General features: G+C 35.2%; 2 protein-coding genes across 13 annotated transcripts; one reads left to right on the top strand and one right to left on the bottom strand.

Annotated features, from left to right (window-relative positions):
• Positions 1-1,012: 1,012 nt before the first annotated feature.
• LOC148919426 (TMV resistance protein N-like) lies at positions 1,013-10,457 on the bottom strand. 2 transcript variants are annotated; one of them, XM_089045491.1, is made up of 5 exons: positions 9,743-10,457; positions 4,440-5,535; positions 3,844-4,119; positions 2,562-3,437; positions 1,013-2,430 (listed from the first exon to the last, which is right to left on the bottom strand). In XM_089045491.1, exons 1-5 carry the CDS (start codon positions 10,246-10,248, stop codon positions 1,303-1,305), a joined length of 3,882 nt encoding a protein of 1,293 aa, XP_088901617.1. In that variant the 5' UTR covers positions 10,249-10,457; the 3' UTR covers positions 1,013-1,302. The 2 variants fall into 2 exon arrangements, with proteins under 2 accessions (XP_088901617.1, XP_088901618.1); XM_089045492.1 differs by lacking the exon at positions 3,844-4,119.
• A 4,953-nt stretch (positions 10,458-15,410) lies between these two features.
• Positions 15,411-20,982, top strand: LOC103319288 (uncharacterized). 11 transcript variants are annotated; one of them, XR_016123911.1, is made up of 4 exons: positions 15,411-15,718; positions 15,816-15,839; positions 17,614-17,719; positions 19,917-20,982. XR_016123911.1 is itself a non-coding variant. In XM_089045503.1 (4 exons), the coding sequence occupies exons 1-4, from the start codon at positions 15,645-15,647 to the stop codon at positions 19,938-19,940; spliced, it is 243 nt and encodes an 80-aa protein (XP_088901629.1). In that variant the 5' UTR covers positions 15,412-15,644; the 3' UTR covers positions 19,941-20,982. The 11 variants fall into 11 exon arrangements, 6 of the variants coding, with proteins under 6 accessions (XP_088901629.1, XP_088901625.1, XP_088901627.1 ...); XR_016123910.1 differs by lacking the exon at positions 19,917-20,982 and adding an exon at positions 18,139-18,754 and having other exon boundaries at positions 15,412-15,718; positions 15,801-15,839; XM_089045503.1 differs by having other exon boundaries at positions 15,412-15,718; positions 15,801-15,839.
• The last annotated feature ends 124 nt before the right edge of the window (positions 20,983-21,106 follow it).

The following is a 21,106-nucleotide window of genomic DNA, read 5'->3' as shown; positions in this document are numbered from 1 at the left end:
AGAGCTGCAAGAAGGTGATGACTGGTCCACTGTTACATTATTTTTGTTTCTGATATTACTGTGGAAGGGATTTGCGTCTTCTTTGCAAGTGAAAGAAAATGCAGAATTTGGTTCCAGGCAATGTGTAAAGTTTCTTTTGCTAAAACAAGAAAAAGAAAAGGATAAAATAAAATAAAATAATTTGGCTTCCGGCAATGTGCAGAATTCAATTCGAGGTTGCGACCCTTTCCTTTGCAATTAAATTCTTTGGCCAAAAAAAAAAGGGGGGGAAGGAAAATTCAATCTTAAATAATTCCCGTCAACTAAATTCTGTGGCAACCATTCACAATCCACGTGGGTGGGAAAAACAATTGAAGAAAAGATTAAATAAAAAACTTTTAAGATGCCCGAAACACCCCCTCACTGCTAATTGTTCATCCACAACACTCGATTCATTAGTGCGAACAAATGCATCATGGCTCCATCATGCTCCCCAAAAAATCCAGATATGGTTCCACTGCTAGTTGTTCATGTATATAAGCCCCTGAAAAATGCGTCATCAACTCCCCCTGAAAAATCCCGATTTTGTTTCCAAATCATACAAATGAGGATCTGGATTATCCATATTTTCCTTCATGACTTTGTCCCATTCTAGATGAACCCCTATCTTCTTCACTCTCACAAAATCAACATCATCAGGCCTTACAAGAATTGATACGCGGTCATCGCCTTCCAAACGGAGCACATCGTGTGACAATTGCCCCAGCCAAAGATAGTGGTCTTCAGGTTTACTGGAAGTTCTTACCGAGCCAAATGCTATCCAGGTGTGCAAAACAGTCTGATTCCTCAGATCTCTAGCCTCCACATCGTAGAATATCGACACAGTCGGTTACAACCACAGCCCAGAAAACGGGATGGTCTACTTAAAGCGCACTAACTGTTAACTATTGATATCTTTGTTATCAGTTAGTGAGTTAGGTGTGCAAGGCACGTGAGTTGTTAGTGGTGTATGTGAATTAGTTAGACAGCTGTATAAACTGTAATAGTGCTGTAGCTTAAAAGACTAAGAAATACAGAAATCAAGATTACAATTTCTTTCTATACCTTGCAATCCTTAATCCAAACTATTTTGAGTTTGCTATGCCTCAGGTCTAAAGCAACTAGTTTTGGTTGCATAGGAAAGTCATCTGGTATGGACTCTAATAATGCCAGCACAACCATATTAACGTTTTGGGAAAATCTTTGTACTCTCCAGTGAGCTCTACGTTGCGGAGGTGGAGTAACCTCGGTTTTTTCATGTTCGTAAATGCTTGTGGACTGAATCTAGTCAAACCTGGACCAAAATCTCGAACATGCAAATTTGGAGCCAAAAATCTCCACTCCAACTTGCTGCAGCAAATGTTTATTTCTTGTTGTTATAACAATTCTACTTCCAGGACCAAACCAATCGCGAGCTCCAGCTATTGCTTTTAGTTGCTGTAGATCATCTACATCGTCAATTATGACAAGTGCTCTTTTACAGCAAAGTCTTGCTCTTATCATATCGATCCCTTTAGCAACAGAGCCAACCTTTATGCCCTGGCTTTTCAAGATATCATTTAGAAGTTGTTCTTGCAAACCAACCAGACCAGTAATGGGTTGGCGTGCAATTACTTCCCTCACGTTTGCAAGGAAACTCCTACCTTCAAAGATACGTTCAAATTTGTTATAAATGGTTTTGGCAAGCCTTGTTTTTCCAATGCTGCCCATCCCTAAAATACCAATCATGCGAACATCTGCAGAACCTGCTTCTTCAAATTTTTTAGATAATTCAATATCTAACTGATCACTCAAATCCCGCACCTGAGAAGTAATTCCAACTTTCAACATCAACCTCTTGAGATTTGGTCCTGCCGCATAATCGTTGTAGATTGCAAGAACTGATTCTCTTAATGGTTCGCCTTGGCTTGGTCCTGCCTCATCTGGAGTTCTCAACAACCAATCAGGATTTGGGTCCAAATCATATAGATGAGGATCCGAATCATGCATATTTTCGTTCATAACTTTGTCCCATTCTAGATTGACCCCTGCTTTCTTCACTCTCACAAAATCAACTGTAGCAAATACAGAGAGCAAGACTTTATCCCCACCTTGCAAACTGAGCCTATCGTTGGATAGTTGTCCCTGCCAAAGATAATAATCTTCAGGTTTACTGTCTCTTTTTACCGAGGCAATTGCTGGCCAGGTGTGCAAAGTAGTTCCCTGCGTTACATTTCTAACTATAATGCCAAGACCATCTTTTGGTTTTGGGTTGTCTGAAGAGTAAACACAACACAACGTTAACCCTTTTAAATCACCTTGGGGCACTTCAAAATCCGCTACATTGTACTCATTACCGACCAACTTGAACCACCTAGGAATACCATAAATTCCTCCAAGATAAATGCCTCCAAATCCGCAAGAAGTCCATCCCTATACCATGTAGAGCCAAATTTGTGTAAGTACATTCGTGTTCATTCATGTGTATACAAGCGGTGGACGTGGATGTGCATCTGTGTGTGTGTGTGAGAGAGAGAGAGAGAGAGTGAGAGAGAAGGGTTGACCTGTAGGATTTTCTTTCTGAAATTGGTGGTGAGATTGGTGCAGCCTTCCATATGAATCCTTGTCATGGAGTTTAATGACTTGTCCAAGCCAGGAATCTCAGTGAGTTTGTACGAATCAGATAAATACAGTTCTCTTATACTTGACATTTCTGAAAAATCTGGCATTGTTTTCAATGCCGTGCAGCCAAACCCTCTCAGAACTTTCAGATTTGTCGGTAATTCTGGGATTGCACGAAGTTTTCTGCAGTCATTTAAACACAAATATTCCAGCTTTGAAAGACCACTCAGGCTTGGCAGTCTACAAAAAGAATTTTGTCCACAATCTAAATGTTCTAAGGAACTTAGGCTCCCGAGATCCTTAGGGAGTTCATCATCAGTTAAACTGCAGTTTGCAAGAGCTAATTTTCTTAAAGAGTTTAAGCCATTTAACAAAGGGGGCAAAAAAGATCTCAGGTAAGAATTGGGCAAAAAGCCAGTTAACCGTTCCAAACCACATAGAGATAAAGATCTCAGGTTCTTCAATTTTACTATGGAATATGGTATTTTTGTTACAGCTGTGTAGTCTGCTTCCAGAGTTCTCAATGATACCATGTCCCCCAAGCCCTCAGCCAAGTTTTCAAATCTTGAACAACCATTAAGTAGAAGAGTTTCAATAGACTTGGATCTATATAAATTCAGTGGGAGATCTTTAAGCATTCTGCAGTGTTCAAGATTTACCAAAGCAAGTCTTTTGAGATCACCAATGGATTCATGGACATCAGACAAACTCGTACATTCCAATATCAACTCCTCGAGATTTGGGACTTTTGAAAAGTCTGGTGATGTTGTTAGATCATGAGAATGACTCAGATTAATGATTGTCAACTTCTCAAGCAACTGTTACACAAAAACAAAATTAAAATGGAAATTAAAATCCGAAAAGGTCTGATAAAAACATATGCAAAAAGAAGAGAGTGAACATAATGTATGCATAAAACCAGACAGAAAAAACTAACAACTCGGTTGAGATTATTATACCTTATAGGAGGAAGAGAAATGCACAACACAAATACACACTAATTTCTTGAGAGTATATGTTATTTCATTTTAATTCAGTTCAATGAATAACATTGATAAAAGACCTATTTAAAAGACTTCTCTTATATCATGACCTAAAATAACTGATTGTTTATTTTTCCCACTAAAACATGAACTTATTAAATAACAGAATAAAAAAAGACTCAATACTGAAACTTCTTGAATGCAATAATAATGCACATTTGGTTTTAGTTCTCCAACTTACCTTGCAATCCTTCCAAACTATTTTGAGTTTGCTAAACTGCAGGTCCAGAGCAACTAGGCTAGTTATATCAAAGTCGCTTGGTATAGAATCTAGAAGGAATCCATGCCAGCACAACCATCTTAAATTTTTGGAAAGAAATTTGAACTCTCCGGTGAGCTCTACATAGTTGAGCTGGAGTAGTTTCAGTTTGCTCATTTTGTTAAATGCTTCAGCACCGAAACTAGCCTTTTCCGAGCTTTGCAGATTTAGAGCAAGTCCTTCAACTTTTTTAGTTCCCTATTAAAAACGGCACTCAGTAAGAAAAAAATTGTTGGTAAATGATTGACACACATGAAAATTGCATGTGTTAACCAAATTCATTATCCACAGGTTTGTTAACAAAAGCTATAATGGTACGTACACATGAAGTTTGGTTGGCAAAACATATAGTTTGGTTGATTTTGCCTGACAGAGCCTTCTTAATGCAAGTTCAAACCAATAGAAAGAATCGGAAATTGAGACCGATTATATTACGTACACATGCAGGGAATTTTATCTATTAGGGGTTGGCTTCTCTTGTATGATGCATTCTAAACTTATATTGAAAATGTACTTACAGATTTGTCTTTCAGTACGTCTGTCACTTCTTCACGGAGCCACAATCTACGCCGGTCTTCTTTGTCACCTTCTTGACTGATTGCTCTGCCCATGTCTCGAAGTAGATCATGCATCATTAGCTGGTTCTTTTCATTAACAGTTACAAGGCACTTCTGAAGGAGGACACTGATTTTTATTTCTGCTCTGAAGCCACATCCATCTAATATTTTTCTGACATGGTCTTTGTTCATTCCAATGAAGAAACAAGATATATCAAGAAATATACACTTCTCGTCACGATCTAGACCGTCATAGCTTATTCTCAGTTTTTTAAGAATATCTTTATGAGGGATTCCTTCCAATTCCTGCAATTGGCTTTCCCACTCTGCTATGGTTCTTCTAATCAAGAAAGAGCCTAAAACTTTAAGTGCCAGTGGCAAACCTCCACTATAAGAAACTACCATTTTTGAGAGTTCAAGATATTGTTCATTAGGACAACCTTTTTGAAAGGCATGCCGACAAAAGAGCTCAAGACCTTCATCTGGATTCATTTCTGGAACCGTGAAAGTTTTATCCACAGGAAGTTCTTCTAGAAAATGTTTATCTCTAGTAGTTATTATAATTCTACTTCCAGAGCCAAACCAATCACGATTTCCAACTATTGCTTCGAGTTGCTCCTTTTCATCTACATCGTCGATAATTACAAGTACCCTTTTACGTCCAAGTTCTTCTTTTATCATACCCATCCCTCCATCAACACTACTTATGTGAAATTTGGTCGGTTTCTTGTAGATTTCAGCAAGAAGTAGTTTTTGCAAACAAACAAGACCATCTCTATTTGCAGTGGCCCTAATGTCTCCAAGGAAACCATGAGCATCGAATTTATCCTTAATTCGATTATAAATGGCCTTCGCAGCTGTTGTTTTGCCCAGTCCGCCCATCCCCCAAATTCCAATCATGACAATATCTTGTGATCCACCACCTAAAAGATAACTGATCATATCATGTACACGAGAGTCGACTCCAACCGGGTAAGCGGCTACTGGTAGGGGAGTTGTGGAAAGCCGTCCGACAATATTATTCTCAATAAATGCCTCGATAAACTTTGCTTCATTCCTGAAAATTGAATTCGGAAGCAAAACAAAAGACTCGTTATGATGAAACATTAGATTTCTACATGTCAACTTTCTATCTATTTGCATTTATGTTAGGTCTCAATTATCATTATTAGTATTTTTATACAAGCGATATTCTAAATTACAGAGATGGAATTCGAACTAGGCTAGTTCGAATGGATTTGGATCCTCTGCCATGATTTGCTTGACTTTTGTGCTCCACAAGCCACTTCATTAAAATTTAATCTAAAATATTAAAGTTTGACACATGTCATCTTTAAAACAAAAACCCAATTTACTAATAATTAAACAAGTAAAAAGACCCTAACTCAACTAACGCTAAAGTTTACCTTCTTCCTGCGTCTCTCTCTCTGCCTCAAAATCTTACCTGTCAACAAGTTTTCCTTTCTCCAAGAGAAAAAAAAAAAAAACCTATCTTCCGATATCAATTGTTTGAAGAGTGGGTGGTTTAAAAAAAAGATTCGTATTTGTTGTTTTGCTGGATAAAAAATAAATCGTGTTTCAAGACCTGAATTCCGGATTTGTTTGATGACGTGCTCTTCTTTCTCTTTTTTTTGTCTCTGCTACATGCTCTTATATTTATTGGTCCCTTCTACATGCTTTTCTATTTTTTGTTTTCTTCCTATCTCTGCAACAATTCAAAACTCCCCTCTTTCTCACCGAAACTAATTGCTTTTCTCTATGGTTTTGAATTGGATTTCAATGTTTTGGTATGATCAGGAGAAACAAAGCCAAAAAAGAGTCTAAAATATCAAACCATTATGAGACTTGTAAGTGTTCAACAAAATTTAGGGTACTGAGGAAGCGAAAGAACCATGTTGGGAAACTTGTGGAGAATGAAATAGGCTTCTGACCCCAGAAAAAGCAAGAGCAGACCCAAGGAAGTTTGGGTGAATGAGGGGACGATATAAGAATTCCGAAATAAGCTATACTAATGGAAAAGGTTGCATTTGTGATAAATTCATACCAATCCACAGAATGGTGTTGTCGATAGGGCTTTCTTCTAGGAGGGATGATTGTGAGCTTCCTAACGATTGTAACTCTACTATCATATCCTTTTTTTGGGTCAAAACATCATGGAAATTTATTAAAGATGAATAAGATCATTTACATCCCCACCCATGCTGGACCTGCTTGATCCCATACCTGATTACCACCCATCCTAGAAACATAGGCTGCCACCTCATGTGCAGCTCTATTGCAGTGTCTTGTGTGAAAGAAAACACCACTTGGCTAATTAAACTGTTGAACTAAAACATGAATATCAAATAGGGTGTTATGTGATAGAGTTTATTAGGGTGTACCAAGGGTATTTTGATAGTAAAGTAAGGTGTACTTAGTTAATTTTATATTTTGATTAAAATATTAGGGTGTACTTAGATCATAAGGTGTACTCAGTTAGTTTTAGGGTTCGTTTAGCAGCACTCTTAGTATTTTTATACAAGCAATATTCTAAATTAAGGAGATGGAGTTCAAACTAGGGTGCAAGGATAGGATTCAAATTATCTGCTTTGATTTTCTATGCTATGATCTGCTTGACTTTTGTGCTCCACACGACACCTCATTAAAATTTAATCTAAGAGATTAAAGTTTGACACATCATATTTAAAGCAAAAACCCAATTACTAATAATTAAAAAAGTAAAAAAGAAAAGCCTAACTTCAACTAACGCTAAAGTTTGACCCAAAAAAAAAAAGAAAAAAAAGGCTATGGTTTTCCTTATTCCTGCGTCTCTGCCCAAAAATCTTACCTGCCAACAAGTTTTCCTTTCTCCAAAAGAAAAAAAAAAAAAAAAAAACCTATCTTCCCATATCAATTTGTTTGGAAAAAAAAAAAAAAAGATTTCTATTTGTTGTTTTGCTGGATAAAAAAGAAATCATATGTTTCAAGACCTGAATTCCGGATTTGTTTGATGACATGCTCTTCCCTCTCTCTTTTTTGTCTCTGTTACATGCTCTTACATTTATTGGTCCCTTCTACATGCTTTTCTAAATTTTGTTTTCTTCCTATCTTTGCAACAATTCAAAACTCCCCTCTTTCTCACCGAAACTAATTGCTTTTCTCTATGGTTTTGAATTGGATTTCAATGTTTTGGTATGATCAGGAGAAACAAAGCCAAAAAAGAGTCTAAAATATCAAACTCAACAGGGCGCAGGAGCACAATAAAGACTCCAAGGATGCTGAACCAAAAAAGGAGGATGGGGGCAGAGGAGGGGTAGGGGGAGACGGATGGGGAGGTGGAAGGGCAGGGGTGGGGATGTAGTTTTTGTTTTTGTTTTAATCTTATATTTTCTAAAATATTAATTTTCTTTCTAAATGTTTTATGGATTTTAAGTTTTAATTGAAATTTCAATTTTTAATTAATATTTTGTGAAAAATGGCGTAAAGTGAGACAAGTTTGTGTGAAATAAAAGATAAAGTGTGACAAAAAGAGTTTGAAGGGGCAAAGTGAGGCTCAAATACACTTTCAAGGGGTATATTAAAAAAATAACCCTTTTTGTTATAGTAAAAACTATTAAAAAATTAAGTAGACAAAAGGGGAGTGGGGAAATCACGACCCTATGATTTTTGGGAGTTTCACTAAAACACCCAAAATGGGAGTTGAAATTATAAAAAAACCCAAGCACTATTTAAACATATAAACACACCCAAAACCCATCATTACACACACTCAAAACCCATTTATAAACACACCCAAAAAGTTGACTTTGGGGTTGATTTTGGGTGTGTTTCTATGTTTAAATAGTGCTTGGGTTTTTTTATAAATACATGTCTAGGATTGGGTTTATTTATAAATTTGTAATATTTTAAATCATTTAATGGAGTTATATTTAATATATTATATAATCAAAACAATTTTCTCTAGTATTTCATTTATATTTTACATTTATGTCTATTAATATGTTTGATTAGATTAAACATAAGGATAAATGTTTATATTTTTATTTTTATATTTTTATATTTTTTTCATTATCAAAACCGATCATCCAATCAAATATCGATTGGATCGGATTGGATTGAAAAAATCACAATCCAATCTATATTGGATCAAATGCGGATTGACTTAATTGTATTGGTTTCGAACCGACGTACACCCTATGGGTGCTGCATATGTTTTTTTGGCTTTTAACTTTCATGATTAGTTTTCTCTTTCTTTGAAATAAGTATATAGGAAATGACAAATTTAATTTTAATATTGACGGAGAAGTAGATGAAATGTTAGGGAATTTAACAACATGGGGGACATTGACCCAAAAAAATTCATTTGTATTCTTAATTGACTAAATAAAAGTAAAAGAGGAAATCAAAAATTGGGTGATATTTCAGGGGCAATTATGCAAACGATATTTTACTTTAATATGATCTAAGAAAAAGAGGAAGGGGGAGGAAATGAATTTGAACTCAGGTCCAGAGTGAGAAGCATATCTATTTTTACCAATTTGGCTAAGTCCATGTCTGCTAAAAAGAAGGGGAATTTAACACGAGCATTAAATAGCTAAAATATATATTCTTGACAATGTTTTTCTCCCATAAAATCTTAATCACCAAATAATTTAAAATTTTATAAATCTAGATCATATAAAGTTTATTCTTAGTTTAAAGTATATTTACATACAGTACACCAAATTATTACCTATAGAACATATACACAAACATATCATCGTGTATCCGTTTTTGCTGAATTGACCGATTTCCAAGACTTCATGTTTTCAAACTTAAAAGTATCACTCAAAATGTATTTGGATTTGTAAAGTACCAAAATCCACCCAATTTTATGAATCACTAACTTTTTTTACCAAATTTGGTAATTACCAAAAGAACTCATATTTTGTCGAGATCTGCATATAAGTTTCTAAACATAAATTTAGATATATGTGTACTAAAACTATACACATAAATCTATCGTAGTAGCTTTCATCAGTACTGAAATAGCAAGTAGTATTAATATATGCATATAGTAAAAGTCTCCTAATAAAAATATGGGCGACAAAAAAATATTGAACAAGAAATTTGTTTGATAACTTATTTTATTTTATTTTTTTAAAATGGAAAATTGTTTAAAATTCGGTTTCAATTTTCAAAAAAAGTGAAAATGAAAATTGAAAACTGTAAAAGGGGCCTTTGTATTCCAGTAATCACACGTAATTAAGGGAGGGAGATCATATTCCAAGGAAGTCGCTGATTACCTGTCTTTGAGATCCTCGGCACACAAATTCGCAGCTTCAGTAAGAGCCTTTCTCCACTCCTTTATCACCTCATCTTTATGTCGGATGGTATGTTTCTGAAAATCAGATGCCAAAGTACCAGTCTGTTTCCTGACGTCTGAAGGATCCACATCGTAGAATATTGGCAAAACGATTTGATTCAGTGTTCTTCTACACTCCATGATCTTCACCAGCTCATCAAGACACCAACTGGAATCTGCATACCTCGTTGAGAAGACAATTACAGAGATCTTGGAGTTTTCGATTGCCTGCAACAGTTCTGGTTTTATAACTTGCCCTACTCGTAGATCGTCCTCGTCCATAAAAACATTGTATCCCCTGCTTTCTAATGCCTTGTGAAGGTGAGACGTGAAGCCCTTGCGCGTGTCTTCACCTCTGAAGCTCAAGAATATGTGGTACTCCCAACGTTTCGATGAGGAGGATGGTGAGGATGAAGAGGAGGCTTTATGGGCTTTCCTGGCATCCATTAATTGATACTGGTTCAGATCAGACCAACTACAAATTGATACTGCCTTCCGATCCGACTTGCGCAGAAGAAGTTATCTCATAATTAATTACTTTTTTCTACCTTGAGCAGCAGATGAATATATTATTGAACTACCCAAAGTCAGGGGTCGCTCTCTGTGGATGCTGGCTACATGATCTGCTGGACGGCTAAGATTGAAGGTCAGGAAAATGCAAGGAAGCTTCAGGGAAAGAGGCATGAAAAGAGAGGGAAGAGACGAGCACAATGTCGATTAAAAAAAGATAAAGAAAAGAGTAATGCCACTTACCACATTTTTAACCCACATTTTTATACCATATTATATGTCACATCAATTAAATCAATGAAGTGTATTTTAATTAAGACAATTAGAAAAACAAATACTAGAATAAATCATAAAAGAAAAGAAAATATTAAATAATTTTAATTGATGTGGTTGTCCACCTTAGCTTCCACATAAGATGGTATAGGAATGTAGTATACAAATGTGGTAAGAGTAGCATTATTCTAAAGAAAAAAAGGAGAAAAACACAAGTCTTGTAAAGGGGGAACATTGAGAATAAAATATCCTACATAACAGCATGGCATCATCCATTTGCCCTCATTTTTAGGACTTGAATGTTAAAAATACGAGGACAAATTGAACATTTCATATGTTAAATATTTTACAATAAAATAACATGACCTAAAAAATGAAGAAAAACAAATTATTTTTTAAACAGAGGGGTTACCTTTCCACTAGAGGTGGACATCTCATCCGAATTATCCGCGTACCAACCATATCGTACCGACGGTTTGGTTTGGTTTGGTTAAATAATTATTTTTTAATTTTAATTATTCTAATCCAATCCGTACCAAAATGTTTGGTTTGGTTAACGAAACAAAATTCCTAACCCGACGAAAACCCGTACCGATCCGATATTTATACTTATTTTATTATTTAAATACAAAATAAGAAACTAAAGGTAAATACAATTAGCATTTTGTATCATTCCTTTATCACTACTATATCACTTCTTTCTCACAATTATATCACTGCTTTATCATCATTGTATCACTTCTTTATCACCATTGTATCACTTACCTGGGTACTGTAGCACCTTTTGGTCGGAGAGGAATTTATGAACTTCCTATGTTTTCCAGTTTTGACCTTTGCCCCGTTTTTTACCTTTAACTTTCCAACTGTTGATCCAAATTTTATGTTCTTTATATGGTCGGATTCAACATGAAAAACTAAAGAACCTAACATGGAACAAATGTCAAAATCATTTATATAAATGTAGAGAATTCGATAAAAAGAACACTCAAAGGTTCAAACAACAAACACAAGTGGCTCCTAGTACTCTTAAGTACATATTGAATGATATAGTGACTATACATCTTGAGTACATATTGAATGATATAGTGATTAAGTTATTTGATTTTCATACTTGGATGAATTAGACTATTGGATTTTTATATTTTACAAGGATAAATTGGTATATTTGTTCAAGAACTTATGTTATGTAAATGTATTATAAATTGTATTTTTATTAGTATGTTTTTATTACGGTACTACCGGCGTACCGGCCAATCCGAACCGAATATTATGTTAATCGATCCGAAGTCTACCGAAGCCTTTGGTTTGGTTAACGGAAGAGAAAATGGTCTATCGAAGTATTTGGTTTGATTAGCGAAAGAGCCTTCTTCCGTTCTGAACCGATCCGTGCTTGGCCTACTTCCCACAACCACCACCCACCCACACACACACATACACTCTCTCTCTCTCTCTCTCTCTCTCTCTATGCGTGACCCTGCGACCCACACACACACACACATTTGTGCCTCCCCAGCCATATCCACCCTTGTTAGCTCTTCGCATCCACCAACCCTGCGACCCTGCAACCCATTGGTGCAATTTTCACGGGTCTATTCGAGAGAGAGAGGGGTTTGAGGAAGGGGCTCTAGGTTTCAAACAACCCAGATTTAAAGTGGGGCGTGGAGGTTGGTCTGAGATCAAGAAAGAGGGTGGCGATGGTGGACATTGGGTTGCGATGCTGGTAGGGTTCGGATCTAGGGCGGGGAATGGGGTTGTCACTGCCTGCTAGGATTTCAATCGAGAATTTGGGTGATGCTTTGTTTTATTGGTTGTTGTTGAAGCAGCAGAGGATTTGGGTAGAGCTAGAAGGTCCAACAACAAAAAAACTGCACATGTTTGCACAGAGAGAGCATTAAAATCGCTGAGCTGGGGATGGGGAGTTATTGTTCTGGGTCAGTGAGATGAGGGGTTGGCTGTGGTGATTGGGTGTGTAGGTTTAGGAAGAAGAAAAAGAACGATAGCATATAGCGAGTAAGAGAATCATTTCAGCTCTTCTAGGTGGTCAAGTTGTCCTTGCAGATCTTCCTGATAGACTCAGACTACTGAGAAAGAATATTGAAGTCAATCTGAGACATGAAGATACACGGCAAGGAGCTTGCAAGGGGTAGTGATGTGAAGTGTTCCTAAAGTGAAGAGTTGCGTCTCTTAGTTATATATGCAAATTTTTACTCTTTAGAAGTCAAGTGTTGTGTCTATATATCTCTATTTTTTATTTTTACAATTCTATATCTCTTGGAATTAATTTAAGAGTTGCGTGTTGTTGTATAGAAGTCTAGTTATAAACAGCTAGTGTAGTGGCCTATATGGTTGTATCAAAGCTTAGATAATAAGTTGTTAATATTGTTGAAGAATATGCAGAGTCCCACATCGACTATTAACAAAATAGAAAGTTTCATATAATAAATTAATGGCTTCACTCCTAATAACATAATAAATATAATAAAATCTCTTTCTTCAAAAGAACGTGGGTCTTTGTCGGGTTATTATACAGCAACGGGTTAAAACATCTAAGCCAATCTCACCACACAATTTCATTAAGACAGGTACAATAGTTGAGCGCCCCATCCTTTAAATAACACTATTTAAGGAACTCCTTTATCAAAGGAGACTACATAAATAAATATATATGTACATATCATATATATATATATTATAATGATGAAGATAATTTGGATGGTTTTGTTATAAACTTCAGAACATGTTTTATTCTTGGGAAAACGTGAATATATTTGATGGAGTATAAAATCTCTTTTGCGTATGTAATTTAGTAATTATATACATAAATATATAGATATATGATACATAGAAATTATCTATGCCTGTTTATGTGTTTACGTGTTCAACTTTGCAAATGAAAAGAGCGCAAAGTAAAAGACGGTTTATACCAAATCTCTTAAATTTTTGGCTTTCGAACACAATCTTCAATGTGAATATCAAAACATTTCCCTCACCACTCTATAAGATTTTTCATTATGTAGTGACAAACATTCTCCAATAACCCGAAACAAACATTCAATATCTATATTATGTGTTCTAAGGAAACTGCATAAGTTCCTATAATAAAATTCATCAACCAAAGAGGGTGGAATAAGAAATGAGGGAGATGGAGCATCTTCTCCTCCAACTACAATAAAGACAATCGATCCCAATGCCAAGACTAAAAGGACTCTCAAGCGAGTTTCCTCCATCCCTTTTACATTTTTATTTTGCTAAAAAAATGAACTAAAATAATAATAATTATATATATTTATGTATTTTATTTTGCTTTCAACTAATAAGCTTATAAAATTTAATCTAAAAAATATGTTGATTACATAGAGATTCATGGGGTGTATTCAATTGAGATTTTAACATATTTTAATTACATGATTTTAATGTAATGAATTTCAACCGGATTTGTAATTATATGATTTTACTTATAATTTTAATGGATTGCAATTACATGATTTTACTTATGAATTTATTCACTTAGGATTTTGCTTATGATTGTAATATATTACAATTACATGATTTTACTTTATATTTCTATGGGAGAATTTTTACTCACCACATTAACCAAATGTGTATGCTCACCACCACCCTTGAAAGGTGTCTGCCTAATCCTTTTCATAGTCTCTTCTTCTGCAGCGCACTAGTACTAGTAACCAACCAGCCACACCAATCAAAAATCAAAGAGGCAAGCTTTGAGTTTTGAAATTGGGAGTAAGACTAAGAGCAAGCAATTTCATATTTTCTTTTGTCATATTTTGATTGATTCATAATTTGGCGGTTTATTGGATTTGGAAGATTTTAGTTTTGGGTTTAGTGATAGCCAAATCATATGGAGGAAGATGAGATGGGTTTAGGGGTTTAGTGGTGGTTGTTTTTATGGGGAAAAAAAATTGGTGGTTGTTTTGTACACTGAGGGAGAGAGGAGAGTGCAGGAAAAAGGAGAAAGAAGGGTCAGGGAAGGGAGGAGGAAAGAAAAAAAATAATAAAATAAATAAATAAAGGAAGAGGGAAATGAGAAAAAAGGGGGAGTGTGCTATGATGTGGGCCCTTTATTGTATCTCTTATGAATTATTATTTTTTTACAATAAAAGGCATGAAAGAAAAGTATGAGAGCATATATGAGAATCATGCATAGGAGGGTGTGATTTGTATGTGATTTGGTATGTTTATTACACACTCAAAAGTCTCACACAATACACCATTTAATGAAATACATTAAAATTAGTAAGTTTTTAAATACCACACTACTTTTTCTTATCTTTTAAAAGTCCTAATTGAATACCATCGGATTTACATTGATTATTTAAAAATACTAACTGAATACCACCAGACTTTTATTGATTACTTAAAAATCCTAATTGAATACCGCTGTACTTTTAAGCATCAAAATAATCCATTAAAATCTCAATTGAATACGCCCTCCTTAGATACTGAAACTGATTAAAACTTTATATAATGTTATTAGGTTTCTTTTTCTTAGTAAAGTACACTTTTTATTCACGTATTTTGACAACTAAATTAGTCTTTTTTTTAATTAAAAAATAATAATAAAGTGGCATTACTGTGAAGCAACTAAATTTTAGTCTTTTTTTTTTTTAAAAATATTAAAATTAGTTTTTTTTTTAATTCGTGTCTCTTGACAGCACAAGAGTTCATTTTACTTTACATCATGTATGTTCTTAAGGGGCAAAACATTAATAATTTTAAAAGATAATCGGGTCCCAGTGTTTTATTAAGAAGTGCAAAATTGGGCCAAAAATCTTAAAAAGTGCAAAATTGGGCTATTTCCAGAATTCTAGAAATTTAGCTGTTACATAACCCCTTCACTCTGTCCGTCGTCTGTGTTTTTGAACTTGAAGCTCCAACCATCGCTGCGTGTAGGTTAGTTAAGGAAATGGAGGACATAGAGGATTTGCTAGTTGGGAGCGGAGGTGGAGCTCCTCCGGGTTTTCGTTTGCCCATAACAGCCGTCGGATTGAACCCAAAGAAGAACAAGAACAAGAACAAACCCAATCCCAATCCCAATCCCAATGGCAATAGCAATAAGCTATCTCAAATCCAAGACCCCCTTGCTCCTCTCTCTCCCAAAATCCCTGGAACTCAGGTCTTTCTCTCTATCTCTCTTTCCCTCTCCAGTGATGATTTTCTTTCGCTAACTTCTGTTTTTTTTCTTTTTCTTTATGCAGACTATATATATCAAGACATTTGGGTGCTCACACAACCAGGTACGTTTTCAGGATTCTATTATTGCCCCATTATTTTTCTGTAGTTAATGTTACCCATGACCGACTGTTTAGATGCCCTACCAGTTTTTGCACTTTATTTAGTGTAATATCATACTTTACCAGGAAAACCTTCGTATTTCCTCTACAATTTGAATATATAATTTTAGTTTTTCCTTCAGTAATAAGCGGGGGAGTTTCATTTTTTGTTAAGTTTGCAAGTTTTGGAGAATATGATGTGGTAAGAGGGGTTCAAATGATTAATTCAAGCAGCTGTCTTCAGAAGACAAATTCAGAGGTTTTTGTGGTTCTTGGAAAGAATAATGGAAACAGAAAAATAAATAATTGTGGGCTCCTTTCTAATAATAAGTCTTAATCTTTCTCCTGTCCTACTGCTCTTCAAGCCGCATGGAAATAGAAGACTGCTAGGTTTTTAGGGAAATGCTACACTTGCCAACTTTTGTTCCCCAACTAAGATGGCAATGTCCAAGTGAGTTATATAACATGGTTGATTTTCTACTCCAATGATACAGTGTGTGCAGCAAGTGCCAAATAGGTTGGGAAACAAATGATGGGAGACAAAGTTGGGCTGTTAGGAATTTTCCATACTCTTATTATGAAAATGAATAACTGACAGCATTATTTTATATATATAAAGTTTCTGGAAGGGGTTTCAAAAGGTTAGAAAACATCACAATTTAAGAGTAATATTAGGCTATCTGCTTAAATCAATGACCATTAGCTTGGGTGGAACCTTTGGGTTTATAGCAAGGTAGTAGAGCAGTTGATGATGAGAACAGGGTAAGTTAATATTTGAAAATTCCTTTGCATAAGAAATGTAGGATGTCACCAGAGAAGGGGGGGTGGGGGTGTTAAGCCAATGGCTGAACTGCTTTTGTAGATCTCCAGGCAATAAAGGTGCTTCTAATTTGGTTGGTTTCTAGTTTGAAGTTTTCTTAGATCTGTCTCTAAGGTTTTAGTTATTTGCTGATTATCCTCTATTATCCACCTATTTCAAATGGATCTATGATATCAAATTTTAAGGTTGTTATTATGGTTATAACTTATAAGTAGGATTTATTTGGTAGTAATGTTTCTTATTCTTATTTAATTTGGATTTTGCATGCTTTCTGATCATCCCATTTCCCCATTTACCCATTCTGTTCATCGGAATGAAGCAACTTTAGAGTTTTTGTTCTTTCATTTAGATATGAAGCTATTGATCTTTTATTTAGATGTGGAAATTTATTGAACTTTAAGTGATGGGCCCATTTGGTAATCATTTATTTTTTAGTTTTTATTTTTCAATGTATATATATATTGGTTAGAGATATTGGGGAAACAAAGGAGGGGATGAAGAAGGGTGGAAGGTCTATGGAAGAGAGAATGAAAATTAAAAACTGAAAACTGAAAACAATTTTATATTGCTTTCACTTTCAAAAAATTTCTCAAAGATTTCCTTATATTATATCAAGTATGGGAGACCCTCAGTTTCTATCCAGTCACCCTGGAGCGGAATCTTACTTCAGATTTAGTTGCTCCAAGGAAAGTAGGATATCATTTTCGAATGTAACTGTTCAGCTGAAGGCACTGGCCATAATATGATATCGGTTCTGTCCTATTTTGGAATTCAACATATGAAAGCCTTTTTATCAGCCTGAAATGGCGTCGGGTCTACCTTAAAACCAGCCAACTTTGCCAAAGCCAATTAAATGCTTCCTCAGGGATTTCGCTTGGTCTTGATCTCATCAGTTTTCGATCGTCTTCATCTAATCAGTTTACGATCATCTCACTCCGCTTCAAACTCGCCGCCTCCTCCCATTCCAAAATCCCAATCCCGTGCGCTTTCAATCCTTGCTGCGAAATCGGGGCCAAGAACTGAGGTATGGTTTCTGAAACTCACTTTCTAAGTTTTTCGTTTTGACTGCATCCCACACCTGCAGAATATTGAAAAATCATAACTGACATTGAACTTGAACCTGCACAATTACTTCAGAATTAGTTAAGTCATAGATCAAATCTTAATGACCCTATCCTCCCCACACGCGACAACACACATGAGCCTCCATCTGAAAACAAGAGGACAACCACAGTCAATTTTAATTCTAATAGATGTTATAGATTTTCTGTTTGCGTATGGTTATAGATTTTCTGTGTGGCTGAAATTTTTTTTTTCATTTCCTGTTCGTACTTATCTTGCGTTCCCTTTTTATGACTCCAGTTAAATTGGACATTTCAAGAATTATTTTCTTCACATAATTATGTTTATCACATGTCACACCCTCCCATTGGTCTCTGCAAGGGTCTGAACTCATGTTCCAACCACATTTGACATCTCTCACTGAATTTCGTGGTGAAAGTTTGTCCATGAATTGCACCAGCACTTGCTTGAATTGCTTCAAGTCTTGATCTTCTGAATTAGCCATTTGAAAGACGAGAAAGATCAAAATGGCCAGTACCCAAGTGGGAAAACGATTCATTTTTTCTTATTTTTATGTACAAGTAAAGTTTTTTGTGGAAAATGGTTCTGTGATTTTGGTTTCCGCTTTATGAAGTGGGCTTCATTGATGGAAGTTGCAAAACAAGAAGGAAGTAGCAATGTTGAAGTTTGTTGCTGGAATATGACTTGGTGCCAATTGGCTGATACAGACAGAGAGTTTGAAATATTCTTTATGGTTAAGGTTATGCACCATGAGGAGCTTGCAGAATGAGCCTCACACCGCACTATAGCCTATAACAATTCTGAAAAAATAAGTGGAGCCATTGGGAATTTGCGTGTTGTTATAGATTTTCTGGGTGGCTGAATTTTTATTATTATTATTATTTTTTCCTGTTCGTACTTATCTTGCGATCCCTTTTTGGAGAGCAAGTAAGACTTTGTGCGTATTTGTTGAATGCTATGTTTCTTCTCCCTCTCCGATGTCACTCTTTTATCCATCACGTCATTTCCTTTAGTTGTTAAATTTTCTGCTTTTAGTGAATTTGAGGAATATAAATGGAAGTGGAGGGAATTAGGTTCGGTTGTGTGAGTGAAATTATGCATCTTTGTGTGTTATTTCAGTCCAAGTTTGTACATTTGTATTTATGAGTGTGCTGTTTTGTTTTGATATATGAGTGTAAAATCTTACTTTACCGCCTAACATGAACATTTTACCCCAATGTTTGTGTAATGACTGACAAATGCAAGGAGTTTGAAAAAGGTATCTGGGGTATAGAAAACCCTCAAAGATTCAGTTCAATATTCTCTCATGGTGAATATATCTAACTCCTCACATGTGAGCCTCTATCCTCAGCTTATATTGGAAGGTTGCAGTCTTAGGAATTTAAACCCAGGATCTCCAGCTTAGTTAGCGTGATAATATTGGTTGGTTTGTTGCCATTCACGGTATTATAATAAGATGCGTGTCAATAATTATTTTATATTCTCAATTCATTCATGTTTATATTTTTTTTGAATCTCATCTCATGGAATAACTTTCTTCTATAACATATAGCGATGATCCATTTCACCAGTTTGTTATTTCTGTTTAAACATATAAGTTTTCTTTTTCCCATCTAATTTTTAATTTTTTTTTAATTCATGGTTAACTGGTCCTTATTGATTGTATCTTCTGAAAGAGATTCTTTTTGTGTCTGCAAAAATAATAATAATAATAATAAAATAAAATAAATAAATAAAAATCCCAAGCTTATAGACTTGTGGATATTTTAGCTATTGAAATTAGTAGTTTTTAATAAAAAAGAAAAACAGGAATTTAATACAATTTGAATTCTGTATGCAGCTTCTTTATGATTCCTTTTTTTCCCCCACAGTTGCAGTAACACAACCTGTAATATATAATACAATTTACATCAGAACATATGCTTTGTAATTGAATCATGAAAGCAATGTTGAAATGAGGGGATCCATACAGAGTGGTTTCTTTCCGTACAGATTTTGCTCAAGCTAATTCTTTGGTTTAATGAAAAGATTGTGCATGCATAAAATACTCAAGTTAATTTCTTCTCCGATTTTTCTGTTTTTTCTTCCCTTCTTTTTTTTTTTTTTCTAAAACCATGTTTTCTTTTGATATTTTGCAGATGGTCTTTTGTTGCTTTGGATAGAGCGGTTTGGTTAATGTTTTCAGTTTTGTTAAGCAAGGGGTGAGTTTCTAGGCTGAAATTTCAATTAATTGTTTTAAGTTTTGTAGAGCATAGGAATTAGCTAATGGCATCAATTGACAATTGGTTGGTGTTAATTTGTTGTTGTAATGATAGGTTTAGATGATTACAATATTTGAACATGTTGGTAGAGTGTTTTGGCAATTGGGTAGTTGAGATGTTCCCTGCCTATTTTCATCGCTTTATACACATTTCACACAATTTTAAAACCCGCAGCATTGCACGGGTACCTTTTGCTAGTAAAATCTATTACGTATATATCGTGTCTCTTGACATCACAGGAGTTCATTTTACTTTACATCATGTATGTTCTTAAAGGGAGGAAAAAAAAAGAGATAATCGGGTCCCAGTATGTTATTAATATTTTTTGTGTGAATGTAATTCTATTTAAATAAATTGAAAAGCATTCAAATAGAGTGGAAAGCTACAAGCCGAAGAAAACCTAACCAAAAAACAAAAAGACAAAAGGCCCAAACATGAAAACACAGAAAAGGCAAAGTGAAGGCCCAATTACATAAAACAGAAAACCGTAGGTATGAATGAACCAGCCACGCCACCCAGAGAACACCTGCCACAACACCATTGTATGGAAGTTTTGGCAAGTGCTGCTGTTTTGACCAGCAATGGGATGTTGGTCTACTTAAAACGCACTAACCTGTAATGTTATCCTGATTGTTCAAAGGAAGCACATACTAGGATCAATCAGAAAAAGGTTACTCAAGAGCCATGCCCTTCCCTTCCATGCCAACCCTAGTAGATTATCTCATTGGCGGAGGTTTAATGAAACTGAACATGTTGGATTCAGGTCACCACCAGCAGCAACTAGTGTTCTGTAACAGAAACGGAAAGTAATATATTGTAGGTTACACAGAGCTGCAAGAAGGTGATGACTGGTCCACTGTTACATTATTTTTGTTTCTGATATTACTGTGGAAGGGATTTGCGTCTTCTTTGCAAGTGAAAGAAAGTGCAGAATTTGGTTCCATCCAGGCAATGTGTAAAGTTTCTTTTGCTAAAACAAGAAAAAGAAAAGGAAAAAATAAAATAAAATAATTTGGTTTCCGGCAATGTGCAGAATTCAGTTCAAGGTTGCGACCCTTTCCTTTGCA

This window comes from Prunus mume, linkage group LG2 (genome assembly GCF_029339155.1).
Source record: "Prunus mume cultivar Tortuosa linkage group LG2, ASM2933915v1, whole genome shotgun sequence".
NCBI lineage: Eukaryota > Viridiplantae > Streptophyta > Magnoliopsida > Rosales > Rosaceae > Prunus > Prunus mume.
The sequence above is the reverse complement of the archived record's forward strand: the minus strand, read 5'-3'. Positions and strand labels throughout refer to the sequence as shown.